This window comes from Gastrolobium bilobum, unplaced genomic scaffold (assembly GCF_033153095.1).
Source record: "Gastrolobium bilobum isolate Gb01-03AN ecotype WA unplaced genomic scaffold, APGP_CSIRO_Gbil_v1 utg70069, whole genome shotgun sequence".
In the NCBI taxonomy this organism is placed as follows: Eukaryota; Viridiplantae; Streptophyta; class Magnoliopsida; order Fabales; family Fabaceae; genus Gastrolobium; species Gastrolobium bilobum.
The window spans coordinates 1-20,263 of record NW_026898300.1 but is presented as its reverse complement, the minus strand read 5'-3'; the positions used below and the strand labels follow the sequence as shown (position 1 = coordinate 20,263).

The window sequence follows — 20,263 nt, the reverse complement described above, 5'->3', positions numbered from 1 at the left end:
TCTTCTCTTGTTTATATTTTAATTATGTCTGAGTAGAGTCCTTTATAGTCTGATTCAATGGAACTCAAGTGTGAATTTATGAATGGTTAATTAGATGTTTTGTTTATCTCTTATGTGATTGTATGAAGTTGTCTTGATTAATTCTTCATGTTAAAGGAATAGTGTAGAACATACATGTTTACATTGTTTCTATATTTGACAACTTCATCATCAGTGTTCTAGTAGTCAAGACATTGATGCTAGGATTCTGATGTGATCTTAAGACTTTAGTAATTAATGCATGTATTAAGAAAGGAATCACCAAGATATTGAGGTTTCTGATTAATGTATCTATCAGGGTAGTAAGACATTACATCTTGATGATAAGAAAAAGGTTGATCAACATCACATAGTAGATAATTCATAATGGAAATTGGTTCATCCATAAATTCATGCTTGAGGGAAATTGACATCTGACTACTTGTTAAGTTATATTCATATTTTATTTGTCTTTCAATTCTTTAATTTTATTCAAACTAAATTTCTGGTGACAAGAAATCAATGTAATTCAGAATTTTTCGGTTGATTCAACTTAATAACATTTGGTTAGTCAGTGCTTGACACAAATCCTCGTGGGAACGATCTTTACTCATCATTTTATTACTTGTGTGACTAGTACACTTGCTAAATCAACAACAAACACCAAAGTGAACAAGTATCCTCTGTACCAGACAGGCGTATGGAAGATGACCCTTATGTTTGGCCTTAAACATAAACCAATAGATGTAGTGCCTCTAGTTGACCAAGGTGGCATGTCGGATAGCCCACATGATAGGAATGTCATGTTCCAGCACCCTGGAATGATTGAAAGTTCGCGGGAACAAGATGTGGGTGATGACATAGTGTAATATGCGGGCCTCTACACTGAGCAACCCCACCGTATAGTGAATGTGACGGCCACGTGCAATATCAGGCCTCCTGGACTCCTCCACAACATCTCCTCGGGAAAATCCAGGAATTGTTACACTGCTATCAGCATCATATTCCACGGTCTGCGAAACATCAAAGTCATACCCCAGTATCTCCAATCATACCGGAGCCGTCATGATGATGTCCACTCCACAGACCCTGGACCTCAACTCACCCTATACATAGCTGAGGTTATGGTAGAAGGCCCGCACCATCAGCTCTGAGTAGGGACACAACATCTAAGCCAAAACCCTCAGGTGTGATGCCTCCAACAATCCCACAATCTGAAATCCCTCCCCCGCAAAAAAGTTGTATCCAATGATTTCGGAGGGCATAAGGGACAGTTCGCATGGCCACGTACAAATGCAGCATGAACCGACGGGTCATCATCAAACAAGTATCCATACGGGAGGTCGACAGGAGCAGGCTCTTCGTCTTGTGGCCTTGACGAAGAGGGTCGTTCTTGTCGTTGCTTTGTGCGTCTCTCATCTTCAGCATTGTTTGGTCTTCTACGAGGAGCCATTTGAACAAGCGTACCTACAATGAAAGTGGAAGCAATAGTCAAAATCAATAACTCAAAATCAGACAATAAGAATATCCAAAATTTTCAAAAATCAATAGTTATGCATACTAAAAAAAAATTAATCAAAAAGCACAAGTAAACCAAGCTATACAAATAAGCTAATGATAACTAAAGATTAAAAATATTAATAACTAAATCAAAACCCAAACCCTAACCCTAACAGGTGGCTGTGCAAAAGATTAAAAATCAAAACCCAAACCCTAATGTTCTTCATTACATGAAACAATATCAATAATTAAAGAAAACAAAAATCAACCAACGTTCTGCCATAAAACACAAAAAAAACAGAAACAAAATCATGTAAAGGAGAAAGAAATAAAAAAAAAACTACACATAAAACACAATGCAAGGGTTTAATCGTTACCTACCAACTCAGATTCACAAGGTAGATGGTTGACTTGGTGTAATCGGACGACCAATGAGGGGGGCAGGATGGTGGATAGTTCTGGGGGAGGGGCAAATTGGTTATTAATTAATTAATGAGGGGAAAAAGGGTCAAAAAGCCTATATATATATATGCTGTTATTTGTTATCATTGGATCAATTTGAAATTAACGGTTGAAAAAGAGGAAAAAATAGTTGTCGTTGATTTTTATAATAACCCTAATAGTTAAATTACATTAATTGAAATATAATGTATAATTAAGGGATTAATTAAATGAAAATTATGATTTTTGGGCTGAATTTCGATTAGGGGCAATACGGTAATTTAGCAGAAGCTACCTGGTGTTTAGAATTAATCGTGTGTGATATGCTTCACAAAGGCCCATTAGTCTAATAATCATAGTTAATGGCAATTAGATGATTAAGTGAGTGAATGGTAGAGTTGTAGTATGAATATGGAGATAAGGGCAAAATAGTCTTTTCTACCTTATAAATATCTTAAGACACTCTTTCACCACTTTTCTCATACTCATTCTCTCTCACCTATCGATGCCCTCACAAGGGACCATTTTTGCTTCCTCCATTGTTGCACTCATCGATCAAGAAAGAGCAAAGGAAGTGAGAACACAAGTTTAACTTCTTCCCTCTTCCTCTCATCCATCATCAAACCTCCAAGAAACTACTAGTTTTGAGAGAGAGAAACTTAACAAATCCATACATATTTTGAGTTCCACTCATGGGTAGCCAAGAAAGAGAGTTTTGAGCCTCTATAGAGCTTGTGAATCCTCCATTTGCAAGGGCTTTTTTGGTTGTAAGGTAAGTTAATGATTTTGCTTAGGTTTCCATGGATTTTGAGCTTGAGGGTTAGGGTTTCATGGTGGATTTTTGGGGATTTCAATTTTTGTTTAATAGATATGGAAATAGAAGATTGAATCCTCATTGTAATGTGTGGAAAGTGGGTTGAGACAACCATTGAGCTAGGTTTTGTGTATTGAAGTCTCAAGAACAAAGCTGAGTGCCTCAAAGCTATTGTGTAGAGGATTGTGCATGTTATCTCAATGATTTATGTGTGTATGAGATTGCTGATTAACTTCCACCTTATGAATAGGTTGCATTTGTATTGGTGATTTTATGGGTATTGACTTGATTGGACCAAGAAGACTTAAAGGATATACCCTTGAAAGGTAAACTCTTGGACCTTGAGTTTCATCCCTTTTGTTGTTCAACCATACTCCATGAGGAGTAATGGTTATATGGATTGATATGTGTTGTGTGTTTAAATGAGTAATGATGCATAACATGATAATATATGTTTTGTATGAATGCATGATTGAGGAGGTTCATTGGTTATGAGAATATGAAATATGGACTTCTCTTGGAGCCAGAGTAGCGTGGAGAAAACTTCTTGTGATTAAAACAAGAGAGGAGAAGCCCATTGAGACTTCTCTCGAAAGTTCCATAGGAGTATTCCGTTGTTTGGCAAGTTGGCCAATGGAATGGCTCTAGTGCTATGTATGTATATATACAGATGCTTTTGATGAGATATAATGTATCATGCTTGTTTAATGCCTGTATATTATGAAAAGTGAATTTAAGGGTAGAGGAATCTCCAAGGACCTTTAGTTTACTAAGATTATATCTCACCCCATGTAGGGAATCATACTTCAGGTACACTGATAAACCTTTGGTTTACCATGTTTTTAGGCTAAATTATACAAGAGTTATGTAGTAAAATGCATGGAATTCAAGGTTTTAATACATTTAAGTCATAAGATAGGAAATTAAGCTGACGTTTTGATAATATTTGCATTTTGAAGGTAGAACCACAAGAATTGGTGCTAAAAATGCTAAAGAAATCGTGACGAGGAAGTAGCGGCTCAATATAGATCAAAGGAAACCAAAATATTACAATTCAAGGTCCAGAATAGCACGCTCAAACGCACAAGAGGACGCTCGAGCATTTGGAAGCAGGAAAAACAGCCAAACTGGGCACATTAGGACGCTCAAGCGCACAGATGCACACTCAAGCGACCAAGAATGCATAAATCTATACTCGAGGAGCACGCTCGAGCGCCCAGTAGCACGCTCGAGCGCGCTCAGGCAGACGACAACAACAAATTGCAGCAAATTGGCACGCTCAAGCGGCCAACAACACGCTTAAGCGCCCAAACATGTTCCAGACAGCAAAGATTCACTAAGATTTGCTGAGATTTAATAAGGATTTGCCCTATTATGAGATGGAACTGAGGCGAAAACATATCAAAGCTGATTCCTGAGAAGATTGAAGGAAGATTATAACAAGATTCAAAGCTCAAATCTGTCAACCAATCCACAAGATATTAATTGCAAAAAGGAAACAATTGGAGAATCAATTATTAATCTAATATAGATTCATGGGAAGATATGATGAAGGCTGTGGCTTTGAAGATTATAAATAAGGAGCTTGGGGTCAGAACCAAGACATTTAGAAATTCATTCATCCCTATTCATACTCCAAGGAGGAATCCTGTTGCGGAGCGCTGGAACACTGAGGAACCAAGTCAACATCACACCAATTGAGGCTTGGGGTTCTCTTTTCTTTATCATTGTTTTTCAATTCAGTATGCTAGAGTAGTCTTTTATGTAGTTAAGGGTAGATGGAACCCAATTGAATCTTTATGTTTATGAATTAAATTGTCTCCGAATCCTGCTCTTTTTATAATTGAATAAATTATCTGTCTTTAATGCTTTCTATGAGTTTGTTCCTTATAGAATGATTTTTGAGAAATTGTATGACAATAGGAATATTGGTGCATGAACCCTGACTTGATAATTTATCATAATCCTTGTGATCTAGGAATAGGCATAGGGTAATTATGCAATCTTGTAATTCTTTATCTTAATGCATGTTTTCTTGGGGAGTAATCGGGGAACTAGAGTTCTTTCAAGATTACATAGATTTATAGTACCAAGGAATTGAGCCGTAATTAACTCAGATAGAATTGATTGGCAATATATTAAGAAACGAATTCTTTACTGTTTAATTCATAACATATTGAGGATATTGGGGGAAGTCGAAACCTTAACTACGCTTTTTAAATTCTTAATCAAACATCATCTTCATTCATTCTTTAAATTCTGAATTTTCTTGATTGCATGCTTTTACTTGTTTTTAATTTTAAGTTCTTTGAACAACCATTCTCTCTTCATCTAAATTCTTGATTGTCCAACTAAGACGCGATTAGCGAACTAGTGCTTGAAAATTCTGATCCTCGTGGGAACGATCTCGTACTCCGGTACACTTTATTACTTTACGACCATTAAAACAAGAGAGGAGAAGCCCATTGAGACTTTTCTCGAAAGTTCCATAGGAGTATTCCGTTGTTTGGCAAGTTGGCCAATGGAATGGCTCTAGTTCTATGTATGTATATATATAGATGCTTTTGATGAGATATAATGTATCATGGTTGTCCTATTTCCGGAAGTCCAGTTTTAAGCAGTTACTTTGTGAGTTGAATAACTCTAGCTATATTCAACCAAATGACTCATGGTATACCTTGTTGGAAATATTGAAATGTCTAGTTCAACATAGTATAATATTAGAATTTATGGTGGAGTCGTGTTATTTCAGTTTGGGAATTAGTATTGGCTGTTTAATGCCTTGTATGGCGATAAAGTTTATTTCTTTTGATTGTCCTTCAACGAAAGAACTTGTGGACTCTATTGCACCATTAGTTGAGTTTATGATAAGGAAAGGAAAAAAGTTTCCTCATATTTCATAAGTGAGTAATTATTAAAGTAAAATACTTTATTTAAATGTATTAATTAATTTTGCTGCGCTTAATACCATGAAAGAGATAATACATCGGGTGAATACGGGGTGTTACAATTTCAAATTGATCTAATGATAATCAAACAGGTAATAAGAGTGGTAAGTCTAAAATGGTGGTAAGTACAACCTTTCCGTGTGTATATATATTGTAAAAACTCGCACCGCTAAATTAAAAAATTTTAATGGTTTCATTATGAATTAGGAAATACTTCATAATTGACATAGGATAATTATAGAGAGCTAATAATAATTAACATTAAGTCATTTTTCAGAAGAAAAGTGCGAATACTGTATATTTTGTGGTATAAATGCGTACCAGCGAAGTGACTCAAAAAATAAAAATAAAAATATGAATACTCATAGAAAATATACTAGGTTAATAATATAAAGTTTGAAAGTAAAATAATGGACAAAGCAATTAGAACTAATATCGAGTAATTAAGTGGGTAGTGTCTTAAATGACTAAGACACATTAAACCCTATCATTTCTCTCATCTTCCTACGTAAGAACATTTCCACACTTAGCCGTTTTCTCTCTTATTCCTCTCCAAGTTACCAAAGCTCTCTTTCATGAAAAACATCAAAGAAACTACCTTTCTTCTTGTTTCATCCACTTGACCACCAGATAACCTTGAAAGAAAACACCTTATGAGAGAAAAACGTATTCTCGTGACACTTTAGAATTTACCTAGGGTGTGTTGGGGGCTGCCATCTCCACTTTCTTGGCTTGGGTTGCTTGTACACCATTCTTCCTCATCAAGAAGCCATCTTTAAGGATAAAGGACCAAGCTTTGGTGAGCCATTTTCGTGGAGTTTACTTAGTAGAGGTGTGGCAGGGAGTGAAGCCTTCAAAGACCACTATTTGCTACTGTTTTGAGCTTTGGGTATGAGTTTCCACCTTTTCCTTTTGAGTTTTAACTAAAAAGATTGAGCCTTGATCATGTAAAAAGGGATAACCAAGTAACCTAAGTGTCAACTAGCATGAATATACCTAAAAACATGACCTTGAACTTTGGTTATATGAAAAAGAGGAACCTTGATGGATATTTTCGTGAAGAATGCATTTCTACATTTCTGTCGCAAGATATCTGGATATGTCCTCAAGGAATATCCAGATATTATGCAGATTTCGAATTTTGTGCTATTTTGTTCATATAGAACACTATGTGATGATCTAGGACCCCTAAGCAATCAATTTTAACCTCTATAAAAATTATTTAAGTCAGAACCTAGGAGTTTTAGTGCTTAAGGCTTTGAAAAAAACCTACAATACACGAAACAAAAAAGAAATAGTGCTCCTTTCACTTGAAAAGCTAGGATATGATTATTAATGATATGAATATTATGAAAATAGATCCATGACTTTGATGGATACTATATTTATTGGTGACCCTTTGGACACTGAGTCGTTGAGGGAGGACTTAGCTTGATAGGTATGTGCATGGTATATTTTTCAGAAATTATATCTGTCAATACTATGGTTTTTGGATATATTGCTGAACTGGATTCTGTTAAAGTGCAATTGCCATATGCATATGTATGTGGGGTATTCCACACAAGACGGTAATTCCTGAGTATGTCAGGCCACATACAAGATGGTAAATCCGTGTGTGAGGTACGGGGAGAATCCTTGTACTATAGATTATAGACGTGCATAATGCCTATCTTTTGTTCTCTGGCCAGTAGGATGCATACACACATGATATGAACATATGCTGCATTGCACAGTTATTTTATATACCACACTGTACATTTTCTCTATATACTGTTATTACTGTTTTTGAACTTATATTATACTTGCAAGTGAGTTTGGGGTGGAGAAATTCTTGAGGACCGCTTGCCTTACTGAGATTTGTCAAAATCTCACCCTTTCTGGGGCACATTTTTCAGGAGCTGATATCCATAAGACAGACCCCTTTAGAGGCAAAAGGTCGGCGTAGAGAGTGCATGATGCTATAAGACATGCATATTTATGATTATTCGTTTCGTTATGATGAGACGTGATTATGCTTAGGCATGTTGAATTATGTTGCTATTTGGTGTGAGCATAGGGCTTGTCTATGCCACTAATAATTATGTTGTTTTGTTATTGACTTGAGCATTTGTAATATTGCACCATGTGTTTATGGATGTTATTTGGATTATATATTATGAGACGATAGTATTTGTTTGAATTGCAATACGTACGGGATAAAAAGTAAAACGGTTCATTTAACTAAGTAATTAAGTTTAGGACATAAAAAAATTAATTAGCTTTCGCATTTAATTTAATAAACATGTTGCGCGCTTTTACCATTTATATGTTGATACATCGGCGGCCAACAGGGTGTTACACATATAGTGTAAGATTAAGAAATTTTATTTCTCATCTCAATTATTGATTTTCATCCATTTAAAGACAGTAATTTATTTAGAATTAATAATTAAAAAAATTGATATAACTCAATAGACTATAATTATGCATATATATATATATATATAGAGAGTCAGGATCAATTCACACTAATGTAAGTTTCACGCTCAATTTTAATTGTTGATCTTATTTATATCTAATGGTTATGATTTATTAGATATTTGAGCCATTAGATACAAGCAAATCATTGATCAAGATTTGGGGTAAGACTTATGTTCATGGTATATTTTTCTGAAATCATATCTGTCTATACTATGGTTTTTGGATATATTGCTGAATTGGATTCTGTTAAAGTGCAACTACCATATGCATATGTATATGGGGTATTCCGCATATGTATATGGGGTATTCCACACGAGACGGTAATCCCTGAGTATGTCGAGTCACATACAAGATGGTAAATTCGTGTGTGAGGTACGAGGAAAATCCTTGTACTGTATGTAACACTCCGTAGAACTGCAGTTGTTAACTTACATGATATTTAGCGAACACAACGGAAGACTTAATTTTATTAAATATAAAATCGTCTCTTAAAACTATGAGTTAACTTTTTCCAAAACTTCTAAAAATATTTCCAAAATCGTTCACATGAGATATTGCGTAAGCGTAAATCTAAAACATACAACTACTAACTAATCCCATTAGCCATTATTAGTTGCCATTGACTAACCGGATATGACAACAAGTGTCATTCTTGTCAGAGTCTCATGGACAGCATAACAGCTGTTTAACGGATAACTGGGAGATAAGAATCTCACTCCATAATATAATCCTGATAGACACAGTTTATAAAATCAGACATCTCACAAGTCCCACACGGACTGTGATCCCCTCAATGGGTCAATACATACATAAAGGCTCCATGCCTAAAACTAAACATCAATTACAGCATGTTCATATACTAAATGCATGCATCTAAACAAATACAAAATTCTCCATAAGCTCATCAATCACAAGTCATGAGCATTATTGCACAATTAACATAATCTCAAAATACATAACTACAGCATGATCAAAGCTAAACATGCTATCAAATACATATCCACTGGCACTCCACTAGCCACATGCCTGGTCCTTGAAGGCTCAAAAACTGCACCATAGTTATACTATGGAGCGCATACATGGGTGGAAAAACAAAAATTTTCGCAGCGGAAGCATAGACCATCTATACACCCCATGTATGAATGCTTTACGTTGAAACAATATGGGGTTTCAGAATTACCTTTTTCACTTGTAGGCGCAAAAGGATGACGCTCTCCAATGTTATCTCCTTCTTGCTAGCGAGAACTCTTTCTCCTTGATCCCTCCTTATCCTCGGTGGCTGGCTAGGCGCATGCAAGGAAGAGGCTACCAAGTGTTTGGATTATCTTTCTCAAGACTGTAATGGTGTCTTGAGGCTAGGTGATGGTGCAAAAAGGAGAGAGAAGAAGAAAGGTTGGAACTTTTCCTAGAACCCTAAGAGGAGAGAGGGAGTATCAGGTTTTTCTCATTATCTGATCAACTGCATCAGCCCCCCTATTTAGTTAGGCGTAAATTTGAATGGTGAGAGGATCTTTCTTTGCTTGATCCTCTCACTTAACAACTGACCAGACTGTTGGGAGCCTTTGGAAGCTTCATGACTTAAATTCAAAATTCAAGTATGGATCATATCCATTTGTTCCATGAAATCTGATACAGAATCCAGTCAAGATTTCTCTCTCCACATAGGCGCCCCTCTTCCTCTTCTTCCCTCAGAAATTTTGTTGCAACAGTATTCATTTGAATTCTAAATTCAAATGAAAAAGCAGTTGAGAGAATCTCCATCCAATCTCTATTGGATAATTCTTTTAAATAATTTTAAATTATCCTCAACAACCTAACCTCATAGTATTTAAATTTCAAATTCAAATTTCAAATTCCAATTTGAAATTTAAACTCAAATATAAATTCCATCTTATCCCAGTTCGTAATTCGAATTCGAAATCCAAATTCAAGTTTCAAGTTTCAAATTCAAATTTTAAATTCAAATTTCAAAAATTCAAAAATTCAAAATTCAAAATTACCCAAACCTTATTTTGGTCAAGTCAACTCTTTGACTTACTAGGATTCATGCCCCGAGGCCTCTTTGGCCTACCATCATATTTGGGCCCATTAGTGGAGAAAACTCTTTCACCACTAATGCCCCAAAAGGGCGCATGGATCAAGTGGGCTTGGAGTCCCTACTCCAACCCAACTTGACTCATAGTCTTGACAAAGCCCAATAACTTATCATTGGTCCAAACTTGCTATAACTTGCAATAAGGAATAACCTTTGTGTGTGACCCATTAGGCCCAATTAGTTACTGACATAAATAAACTTGAACCAGTTAAACTCCTTTAGAAAGGCCCAATCCACTTAATGACTACATGATACACTAGCAATGCTCTGTAGCCCCAAAACTAATTGAGTTGATCAAGTGATCTACCTTTCCGATTTGGATACCGTGCGAGCATTATCCCTCACATCGTCGGTCACATTTAGTCGAGAGCAAGGATAGAGCATCATCTCTCTTTATTGACGAAATATAATATTTCACAGGAACTAGGAATCTTCTTCTATTGACTCTAAGACAGATCATGACTCTTCATGATCTCTTACTATGTATAGATTCCCGAGTCTAGGGGTGTAAATGGGCTGGGCTGGGCCGAGCTTTGGCCTTCCTGGCCCAAGCCTACGTAAAAAAAAATTCAGCCTATCTGGCCTACTGGCCTATTAAAGGCTTTATTTGTAGGCCAAGCCAGGCCCATTTTTAAAAATAAGAAAGCCTGGCATGACCTACAGGCCTTGTAGGCCTCCCACTGTAGATACTAAGCAAAAATAATAATTGTATAGAGTAAAGAAAGTTCCATTCATGCATGCACTAGTACTTCTCATAAGAAAAAAATGACAAACAAGAAAGAGTCAACATAATACCCCAGCTCTAGAATGTATATCATAGAGGAATAGAGTCAAAGAAATGGGGAATGTAAGAAAAATACAATTACTGGATGCTAAAATAAAGTCTTCAAAAGAATGTCATTCATCTAAAATAAATATTATTTTATTATTTTATTTTAATAAATTAAATAGGCCAGCCTACAAGGCTGTAGGCCGGACTTGAAAAATTGGCCTATGGCCTATTTGTTAAAAAAACTTTTTTATAAGCCTAAGCCTACTCTACTTTTCTGAAAGGCCGGGCTTGGGCCGGGCTCAATGTAGGCCGGGCCGTAGACTGGGCTGGGCTAGCCTGGCCCAATTACACCCCTACCCGAGTCAACTAGAAGTCATCCCAGTCGTACCAGTCTTTGTGAACGACTAATCCCTTATAGGTGATTGTGAGTCCTTTCGGCATGTCCATCTATACTCTTGTATTCGAGTTATACCCAAGAGTACACTGTTCTCCCCATTTTCAGGCGAATAGAGTTGTACAGTCAAAGTATAACTCTAGGAGATAGTATTCGATGACATCCTTAAGTCTAGGACAATCCGCACTACCAAAGGTTCAGAGACTTTACAAATCCAATGATACTCTCCATAATGAATCCTTGTGGAGTCTCTAGGGGGTCAGTTCAGTGTTATTTGTTCTTCAATAGATCCACCCACGACATCAGCTAAGGCATCACCATACCTGCATTCCATGAGGTCCCTACCTTGTATCTCCATACAAGTAGATGATGTCGTACTAGTCTTATTGAGATCACCAATACCTTTTCTTGGTGATTCAAGACCAGGAACATATTTTAGGTAATAGACATTAGTGTCCTCGAGTTCTCATGATCATGATCCCTATCATAGATCCTCGAGTGTACACCTGTTCTATTCCTAGGGTCTTTATCTTTAAACGTATATTTACAATGAAATATTGGCGAGACATAAATATGATAAAGATAAAGTTTGCTCAAATTTATTAATCATGAAATACCAAATAGAAAAAGGTGTTCATCTGATAAAATAGATTGTGTCTAGGACACCTATATACTAACAATCTCCCACTTGGCCTAGAGCCAATCAGGTCGACGTGTCAAACCTAAAGAATCATAATGACTATCATGTTTTCTCTGAGAGAGACCCCTCGTCAGAGAATCGGCCAAATTATCATTAGTGGGGACGTAGTCCATCTTTATCTCCATTCTTTCAATAATTTCTCGGATGAGGTGATACTTTCGGAGCACATGTTTGGACCTTTGATGAGACATGGGTTCCTTGCCCTGGGCTACAGCACCAGTGTTGTCACAATACAAAGGTATTGGATCAACAATGCTCGGAACCACTCCAAGTTCTGCAACGAACTTCTTGATCCAGACTGCCACTTTAGCCGCTTCTGAAGCCGCTATGTATTCTGCCTCAGTAGTAGAGTCTGCCGTGGTCTCTTGCTTGGAACTCTTCCAAGAAACTGCTCCACCATTTAAGGTGTATATAAAGCCTGACTGAGATTTACAGTCGTCTTTATCACTCTGGAAGCTTGCATCAGTGAATCCCTTCACTATTAGCTCATTACTACCACCATAAACCAGAAACAAATCCTTAGTCCTTCTCAAGTACTTAAGGATTGTCTTCACGGTCGTCTAGTGACTCTCTCCAGGGTCAGACTGGTATCGTCTCGTAATGCTTAAAGCATAAGAGACGTCTGGTCTAGTACATAGCATGTCATACATGATAGATCCAATTACTGATGCATATGGAATCCCCTCCATTCGTTCCCTTTCGACAGGTGTCTTAGGACACATAGCCTGTAACAGCCCGTTGTACACCGGTATTGCTAACATTAATTATGATATTAAGCTCAGTTACAATCACAACAATTTATTTATAAAAATGCGAGTAAACTTTTTTCGGTTATTACGCGAGTATTTAAAACAATAAAAAGCGTAATAATTAAAAGCTGTGACCGTAACTGTAAAATCTTGCGGAATACTTGTTTAAGATACTTTTATAACTTATTTTACTTACTACAAGTCACTAAGGGGTTCCCATAAACCCCCTTAGCTAATTTCTCAATTTTACGTTTTCTACCTATCATGTTCGGTCTTTAATTTTCTGCGGATGAAATGCATTCTACAAACCTCCCATCTCTTGATATGTTATTCTACACTTAATTAAATTTCTAGGAAGCTATCACACGAGTTATTTAGAGCTCGTTTGCTCCGGATATCGCCATTTGAAGTTGGACAAGCAAAATTGCCAACCAACCCCAAAACAGCTCAAAACATCCCGCACTCCACTAATTACTGCAGAAAATTAACTCAACCAATTGCTCTCAAATTTTTATAGAACAAACTAGACACCTCAAGTTTCAATTTGATATATCATACACCTAATTTGACCAAGAAACGAAGCGGGCATAAATTTCCCAAAACCGGTCCAGAACTGCCACATGTGCAGTGAGCAAATGGGCAGTCTGCACTCTCTATCGGACCTCTATGGAGGGAGATATGCTCTCCCGAAGCTCGACTAAATTATGCCAATTTCTAGAAATTTTGTCAGAGTTTCCTTTGTTTTTACAAAAATCTCCAAATTTGCTAATGTTATCTAGGACCTCAAATGTACCTAATAATCATTGGGTGGCACACACAAGGACCAACAATGCCTTGGGGCACTTACAACCCTTCACAATTTATTTTACTTATATGATACTTATCACTTTACTTCCTTTATCCATAGTTAGTAAGTTCCAATCATCAAAGTTCAATTGCATGCATTTGCTAATCATACACATAATCATATTCCTAAAATAGGCCTAAGGCCCTTCCATCATATTACAAGTACTTCATAATTACATCAACTCATGCATAATTTACAAGGCTACACATGACATATTACACTTACAACTTAAATCTCTAAATAATACATTGTAAAGAAACTTCCAAATGACATAATACAAATACAACTAAACTTAAGCAAAAATAACATGAACAAATATGACTATAACTCTCATCTTATCAACATATACATGTTCATGACCTAAGTCTAGCCTAGGCCAATGGCCATCAAAATGCAAAATACTAATGATACTACGGCTAATCATCCTACGGGCTTCCTTCCCGCCGCTCCTGCACCATTGCTACCTCCTGAAATAATGCCCCCAAGACGGGGTGAGGTATACGAATATATCTCAGTAACCAAGAGGTTCCGGAGAAAACTCCGCCCAATGGCTCACTTCGATGCATATAAATAATATTAAATAACATCTTGAAAAACGGGATATAGCAAGGGATTTAGAGAAAATGGGGAACATAGGGATACAAAATACGATGAAGTTGGAATGTAGCTACCAATACCATGCAACGTCCTACTTAATGGCTCGGCATATAAGCCTACGGGTCTTATCCAAGGCGTGTTCCAAGAACATCCAACCAAGGTACCCCTCCCATCCATATACACCCGAGACTTCCTAGTGTGCTTCTATCCGAATCACACACCACGACCCTAGGTCAACTGGAACTCCCTCTCGGAGACCTATCCAGTAGAAGTCCGAAACGCCCGAAGGCAAACTGTCTACTGGTCAGAGACTCGGTACCTATGTACCAACATACATACTAAATGCATGATCATGTCATTCTACATTACTTACATACATTTCCTACCATCACACTCAACGGGCATGGTGGAACACACAAGGGGATCAAGCCCCAGTACCAAGAGGTTACCTATTTAGTCCGCTACACTAGCTCCCAATAAAATATTTTCCGAGCTCTTTATATAGCAGAAATGCCTACACAGAGGACATTCTCAATTACTTAAAATCATACAACACATGCAAGTCATAAATTACACAAGCATGGTTCCAATCACTTACCTCAATCCCACTTGGTCCAGGACTAAGGGAAATCCAACGAACTCACGGTTCGGGGTTCAAATCTAGGTACGGTAACCTACAACAACCATGTAAGAACCATCAATACACGACAATTCTATCAGAAAACGAAAAACGTCAAAAACCTCCCCTACACCATGTAGGTTCCACCCTAGAAGGCTTATTTTAAAATTTATTTTTCTAACTTTTCTTTCTCATTTTATTAGGCATCCTTAGGTTACCAAAATGCCATATCAAGTGCCACTTTTCATTTTACGTCTTTTAAACGTCGTTTTGCCTAATATTTCGCTCTAGGTCCAATGAACCACTCAACACCCTTAACTATTTTTCCATTGGTTCTCCAACCCTCCAACCACCACACAACCCATCTAATTACCATTTAATTACACAACACATCATCCAAATAATTTTTCAACATAAATCCCTCACTTTTCCCTAAATGGCCGAATTGCACCAAGGCAATTCCCAAGAGGTTTTCAATCCAATTTCATTATTCCACATCTCATACAATCCTATTATATCATCATACAATCATACCACAATCCCATTATACAATCCTAACAATAATCTCAAACTCAAAGTCATGACACCATCAAATTTTTCTAAGTTAAAAAATCATATTTTTCACCAATAATTTTTATTACATTTATGACTACTACACATCATTCTAAGACACATTCAAGTACAAACATTTTCCATTTGAGCAATCTAACATCACCAATCAACAAAACATAGATTAGGGTTCATGAAATTTAAACTCATCAATCAACCAATTAAAAGTGTAGAAACTTACCCACAATGAAGGCCTAGGACTCCTCCACACAATACTCAAGCAATGGAGGATCAATCAACTCCAAAAACATCAAAATCTTCATGAAAACCGTCACCTTTTTGGCCAATGATTTCTCTCTACAATGATCCCCATGCGAAATAAGGGTAGCAATGTGTTCCTCTCAAGATTTTACACAAGTTTGGTTTTGGAATCACTCAAATCCATGCCCTAGAACTCAAGTTATGTTGGTTTGAAGTTTTCAAGCTTTTCTTTTTCACCAACAATGGAGGGCCACGAAATTTGCAAGGAGGAAGGAGGAAGATGATCCAAAAATATGATTTTCACATGTGCTCATAAGTCATTTAAGTGGGGGTGGGCCCCACAAGTGCCACCTCACTTAAACTCACCACTAATCTTCCACTAGTTCATAAACTATTTAGAAACTCTAATTTTTAACATTAAGCATTGTCCTTTAAGTTCCCTTGATCATATGAATCCGGAGTTTTCCGGTCGTTCGGAGAAATCGCAGTTTTAAGCTGTCATGCGCGCCGTGGGCACGCTTTCCCAAACACACTAATTTCCATCAATTTTCACCAGAAATCATATTTCCTAGTCATATGTATCATTTATAGCTTATGTTCAAACCTAGAGCTCAAAATTCATTCGGCACGTTTTATGGTGCAACTGTACCACGATATTTTTACCCGGTAAAAATACTATTCACTGAATTTTCTGAAAGTTGCCTAGCCACTCAATTTTTCGTTGTGAATCCATTTCCAGGGTTATTTTTATCATCTGAGACCTTCTACTCAATTTTTATCTTCCTAGGGTTGCGTGTTGGCTACTTATCGTTTGCCCTTTCTTTGTATTTTGACCTAATTTCCAGGATTTTCACTAACCCTTCCCTTTAATCCACATTTAATATTTTAATATATATGATAAACCCCAAGTTCATCAGGTTTTTCAGCATGAATTAGTATCAATTTGTGTAATTAATTGGATGAAAAAGAGGTTAATGTCCTGGAAATCCCTCAAGTACAAGTTGTGAGAGCTCTGTTGAAAATTTACACTGTCTTGTAGGGAAATGAAGCTAAGGAGCAGCAGAAAGAAAGAAGAAGATTATGGAGGCAGGAGAATGCCTAAGTGTTGAGCGCTAAAACGTCCACACATAACGTTTTAGCGCGCTGCTACAAATTGAAGGCAAAACTTGCTGGTGCTGAACGCTAAAACGTCCAACACAGAACGTTTTAGTGCGCTGCTGCAATCTGAGGACAAAAAGACTCTGGTCTCAAACGCTAAGCATTGGAGTCAGTTGGAAGCAGTTGAGCATTCACCAGACATGGACGCTAAAATGTTCAACAGTGCACGTTTTAGCGTTCAAGTTAGTTAAATGTAGTTGGGCGTCCGTCAAACATGGACGCTAAAACGGCCATTCATGAAGGTTTTAGCGCCCATGATAGTTTTCAGTTTTAATTTGTAACACTATATAAGGCAAGGGCCTTCACAATTGTCATATATCTGATTTTCTATCTCTCTCTCCTATATCAGATCCTTTGATCTGACTTCTCTCTACTTTCCAAATTCCTTAAGACTTAGTTTTTGTATTAGTTAGTTTCTTATGTAATTGTACTTGGAGATTGAAGACTCACTACATGATGATGGAGTTTGATCTTTCTTCTCTTGTTATTATTTGTATTATTTCTGAGTAGAGTCCTTGTAGTCTGATTCAATGGAACTCAAGTTTGAATTTATGAATGGTTAATTAGATATCTTGTTCATCCATTATGTGATTTGTATGAAGTTGCCTTGATTAATTCTTCATGTTATGGAATAGTGTAGAACATACATGTTTACATTATTTCTGTATTTTTGACAACTTCATCATCAGTGTTCTAGTAGTCAAGACATTGATACTAGGATTTATGATGTGATCTAAAGACCTTAGTAATTAATACATGTATTAAGAAAGGAATCACCAAGATATTGGGGTTTCTGATTAATGTGTCTATCAGGGTAGTAAGATATTACATCTTGAGATGATAAGAAAAAGGTTGATCAACATCACATAATAGATATTCATCGTGGAAATTGGTTCATCCATAAATTCATTCTCGAGGAAAATTGACATCTGACTACTTGTTTTAAATTATATTCACATTTTTATCTGTTTATCAATTCTTTAATTTTATGCAAACTAAATTTCTGGTGATAAGAAACAAATGCAATTTATAATCTTTTGGTTGATTCAACTTAACAACAGTTGGTTAGTCAGTGCTTGACCCAATTCCTCGTGGGAACGATCTTTACTCATCATTTTATTACTTGTTTGACTAGTACACTTGCTAATCATACAACAAGTTTTTGGCGCCGTTGTCGGGGAATTGTTTTTCAACATTGACAGACACCATTAGTTGTCAAGATTGAATCTTTTATTTTCAGTATTTTATATTTTTGTTGTATGAATTTTTGTTCCATTTTAATTTTGGTGCATGTTAGGTACTGTTGATCAAAACTCTTTGTTGTTTGACCCAGAATTAGAAAGGACAATTAGAAGGAACATGACGGCAGCCAGAAGAAGGGAACTACAAGAAAGGGGTGAAACAAGTGGTGAACCAGTAAGGAAGAAATCATGGCAGAAAATCATGTGCAACCACCACAGAGGACACTGGGAGATTACATGACTCCTGTTGTCATTCCACCCATTGGAAGTGTGGTTAGACCAACAGTGGAGCCCAACAATTTCGAATTGAAGCCTGCATTAGTACAGTTAGTGCAGAAGGAACAGTTTGCTGGAACAAGTGCAGAGGATCCATACCTGCATATTGAAAATTTTCTGTTGTTAAGTGACACTGTAAAAATTAATGGAGTGTCCAGAGATGCAATTCTTTTGAGACTTTTTACTCATTCACTGAAGGATGATGCCAGGAGGTGGCTACAGTCACTACCACAAGGAAGCATTACAACTTGGGATGACTTGCAGACCAAGTTCTTGGCAAGATTCTTTTCAGCATCCAAGAGGGCAAAGTTGAAGGATGAGATCATAGGATTCAAGCAGAAAGAGTTAGAGTCTATCTATGAGGCCTGGGAGAGGTTCAAGACACTCTTGAGGAAATGCCCACAACATGGGATATAAGTGTGGAATCAAGCAGCCATTTTCCTCCAGGGGTTGACAACCACTACTAGGACATTGGTGAATGCCACTGCTGGTGGTTCATTGACAACCAAGACTCCTCAGGAAGCTCTTGACATTTTTGAGTCCTTAGCATCTCAGGAGTTTGATAATGCTCCAGTGAATGACAGAAGAATGGGAATTATTAAATTGGATGGCTATGATGCTTTATTAGCCAAAAATGACCAGATGCAACAAGTGCAGAGACAACAACAACAACAAATAGAAGCTCTCACCAAGCAGCTTTCTTCTCAGAAGGTTGCTTCAGTGGACACGAATTATGTGTGTGCCAATTGTGGGAAAAGCCAAGTTACTGATGATTGTGATTGTGGGAGATCTGCTGAACAAGCAGAAGTTAATGGAGTATGGTATGATCATAACAACCAGAGGTACTTCAACAACCAGGGGCGAAATGTCTATGTGCCACCATGGAAGAACAAGAATCAACACCCAGGGTTCAGTTATAGTTCCAACCATCAGTTGAATCCTCCACTACATCCTCCTTCAACACATTCATCGCAGTCAAGTGATACTGCTGCATGGGAGAAAGCTTTTGCCCAGTTATCAAAGACGACTCAGGATTATATCCAGGGGTCAAATTCTTTCAGGGAAGAGACTTCTGCTTTCATGCAGGAGACCAAGACAGCATTCAGAAACCAGGAAGCATCTATCTGGAATTTGGAGACACAGATTGGTCAGTTGTCTAGGAAGATAACTGAGAGGCCACAGGGTAAGTTCCCTGGAGATACTATGGTGAATCCAAAGGAGCACTGCAAGTCCATCATTACAAGAAGTGGGCTTGTGCTTCAACCGGTGAATAAGAAAGTGGATGAGAAGAAAGTGGGAGAAAAGAAAAGTGAGGAGGAAGTTGTTGTTGAAGATGTTCTAGTTGAAAATGATAAAGAAGAGGAAGTTGAGGAAAAGAAGAAAGAAGAAGAGGTAGTAGTTGAAAAAAATTCTTCACCACAAAAGTTGATGAAGTGGGAGAAGAAGAAGATGGCTGACAAGCAGGACCAGCCCATCAACCTATCTCCATATGCAAAAGTGCCTTATCCTCTACGGTTGAAGCAGGAAATCCAGAAGCAGCACTATGCAAGGTTTTTGGATATTTTCAAAAAGCTACAGATTAACATTCCATTTGCTGAAGCCCTAGAGAACATGCCTCATTATGCCAAATTCATGAAGGATCTTCTGTCTAAGAAAAGAAAATCGTAGGATGGTGAGACAGTGGTTTTGACAGCAGAATGTAGTGCCCTGATCCAGAAGAAGCTTCCACCAAAATTGAAAGATTCAGGAAGTTTCAGCATCCCTATTGCCATTGGAGATGTGGAAGTAGGGAAGGAATTATGTGATTTGGGGGCCAACATAAAT

The 20,263-nt window shown here is 37.2% G+C and overlaps 1 protein-coding gene and 1 non-coding gene across 2 annotated transcripts; one reads left to right on the top strand and one right to left on the bottom strand.

Moving 5' to 3' along the window:
• Nucleotides 1-18,352: 18,352 nt before the first annotated feature.
• Nucleotides 18,353-20,085, top strand: LOC133314713 (uncharacterized; the record flags this gene model as incomplete). Its single annotated transcript, XM_061516226.1, has 4 exons — nucleotides 18,353-18,802; nucleotides 18,887-19,306; nucleotides 19,415-19,804; nucleotides 19,964-20,085. Coding segments are annotated over exons 1-4 (1,382 nt in total), but the record flags the coding sequence as incomplete, so codon positions are not given.
• On the bottom strand, nucleotides 18,746-18,852 carry LOC133314714 (small nucleolar RNA R71). The gene has a single exon (XR_009751995.1). It is a non-coding gene; the product is annotated as a small nucleolar RNA R71 (small nucleolar RNA).
• Nucleotides 20,086-20,263: the final 178 nt, after the last annotated feature.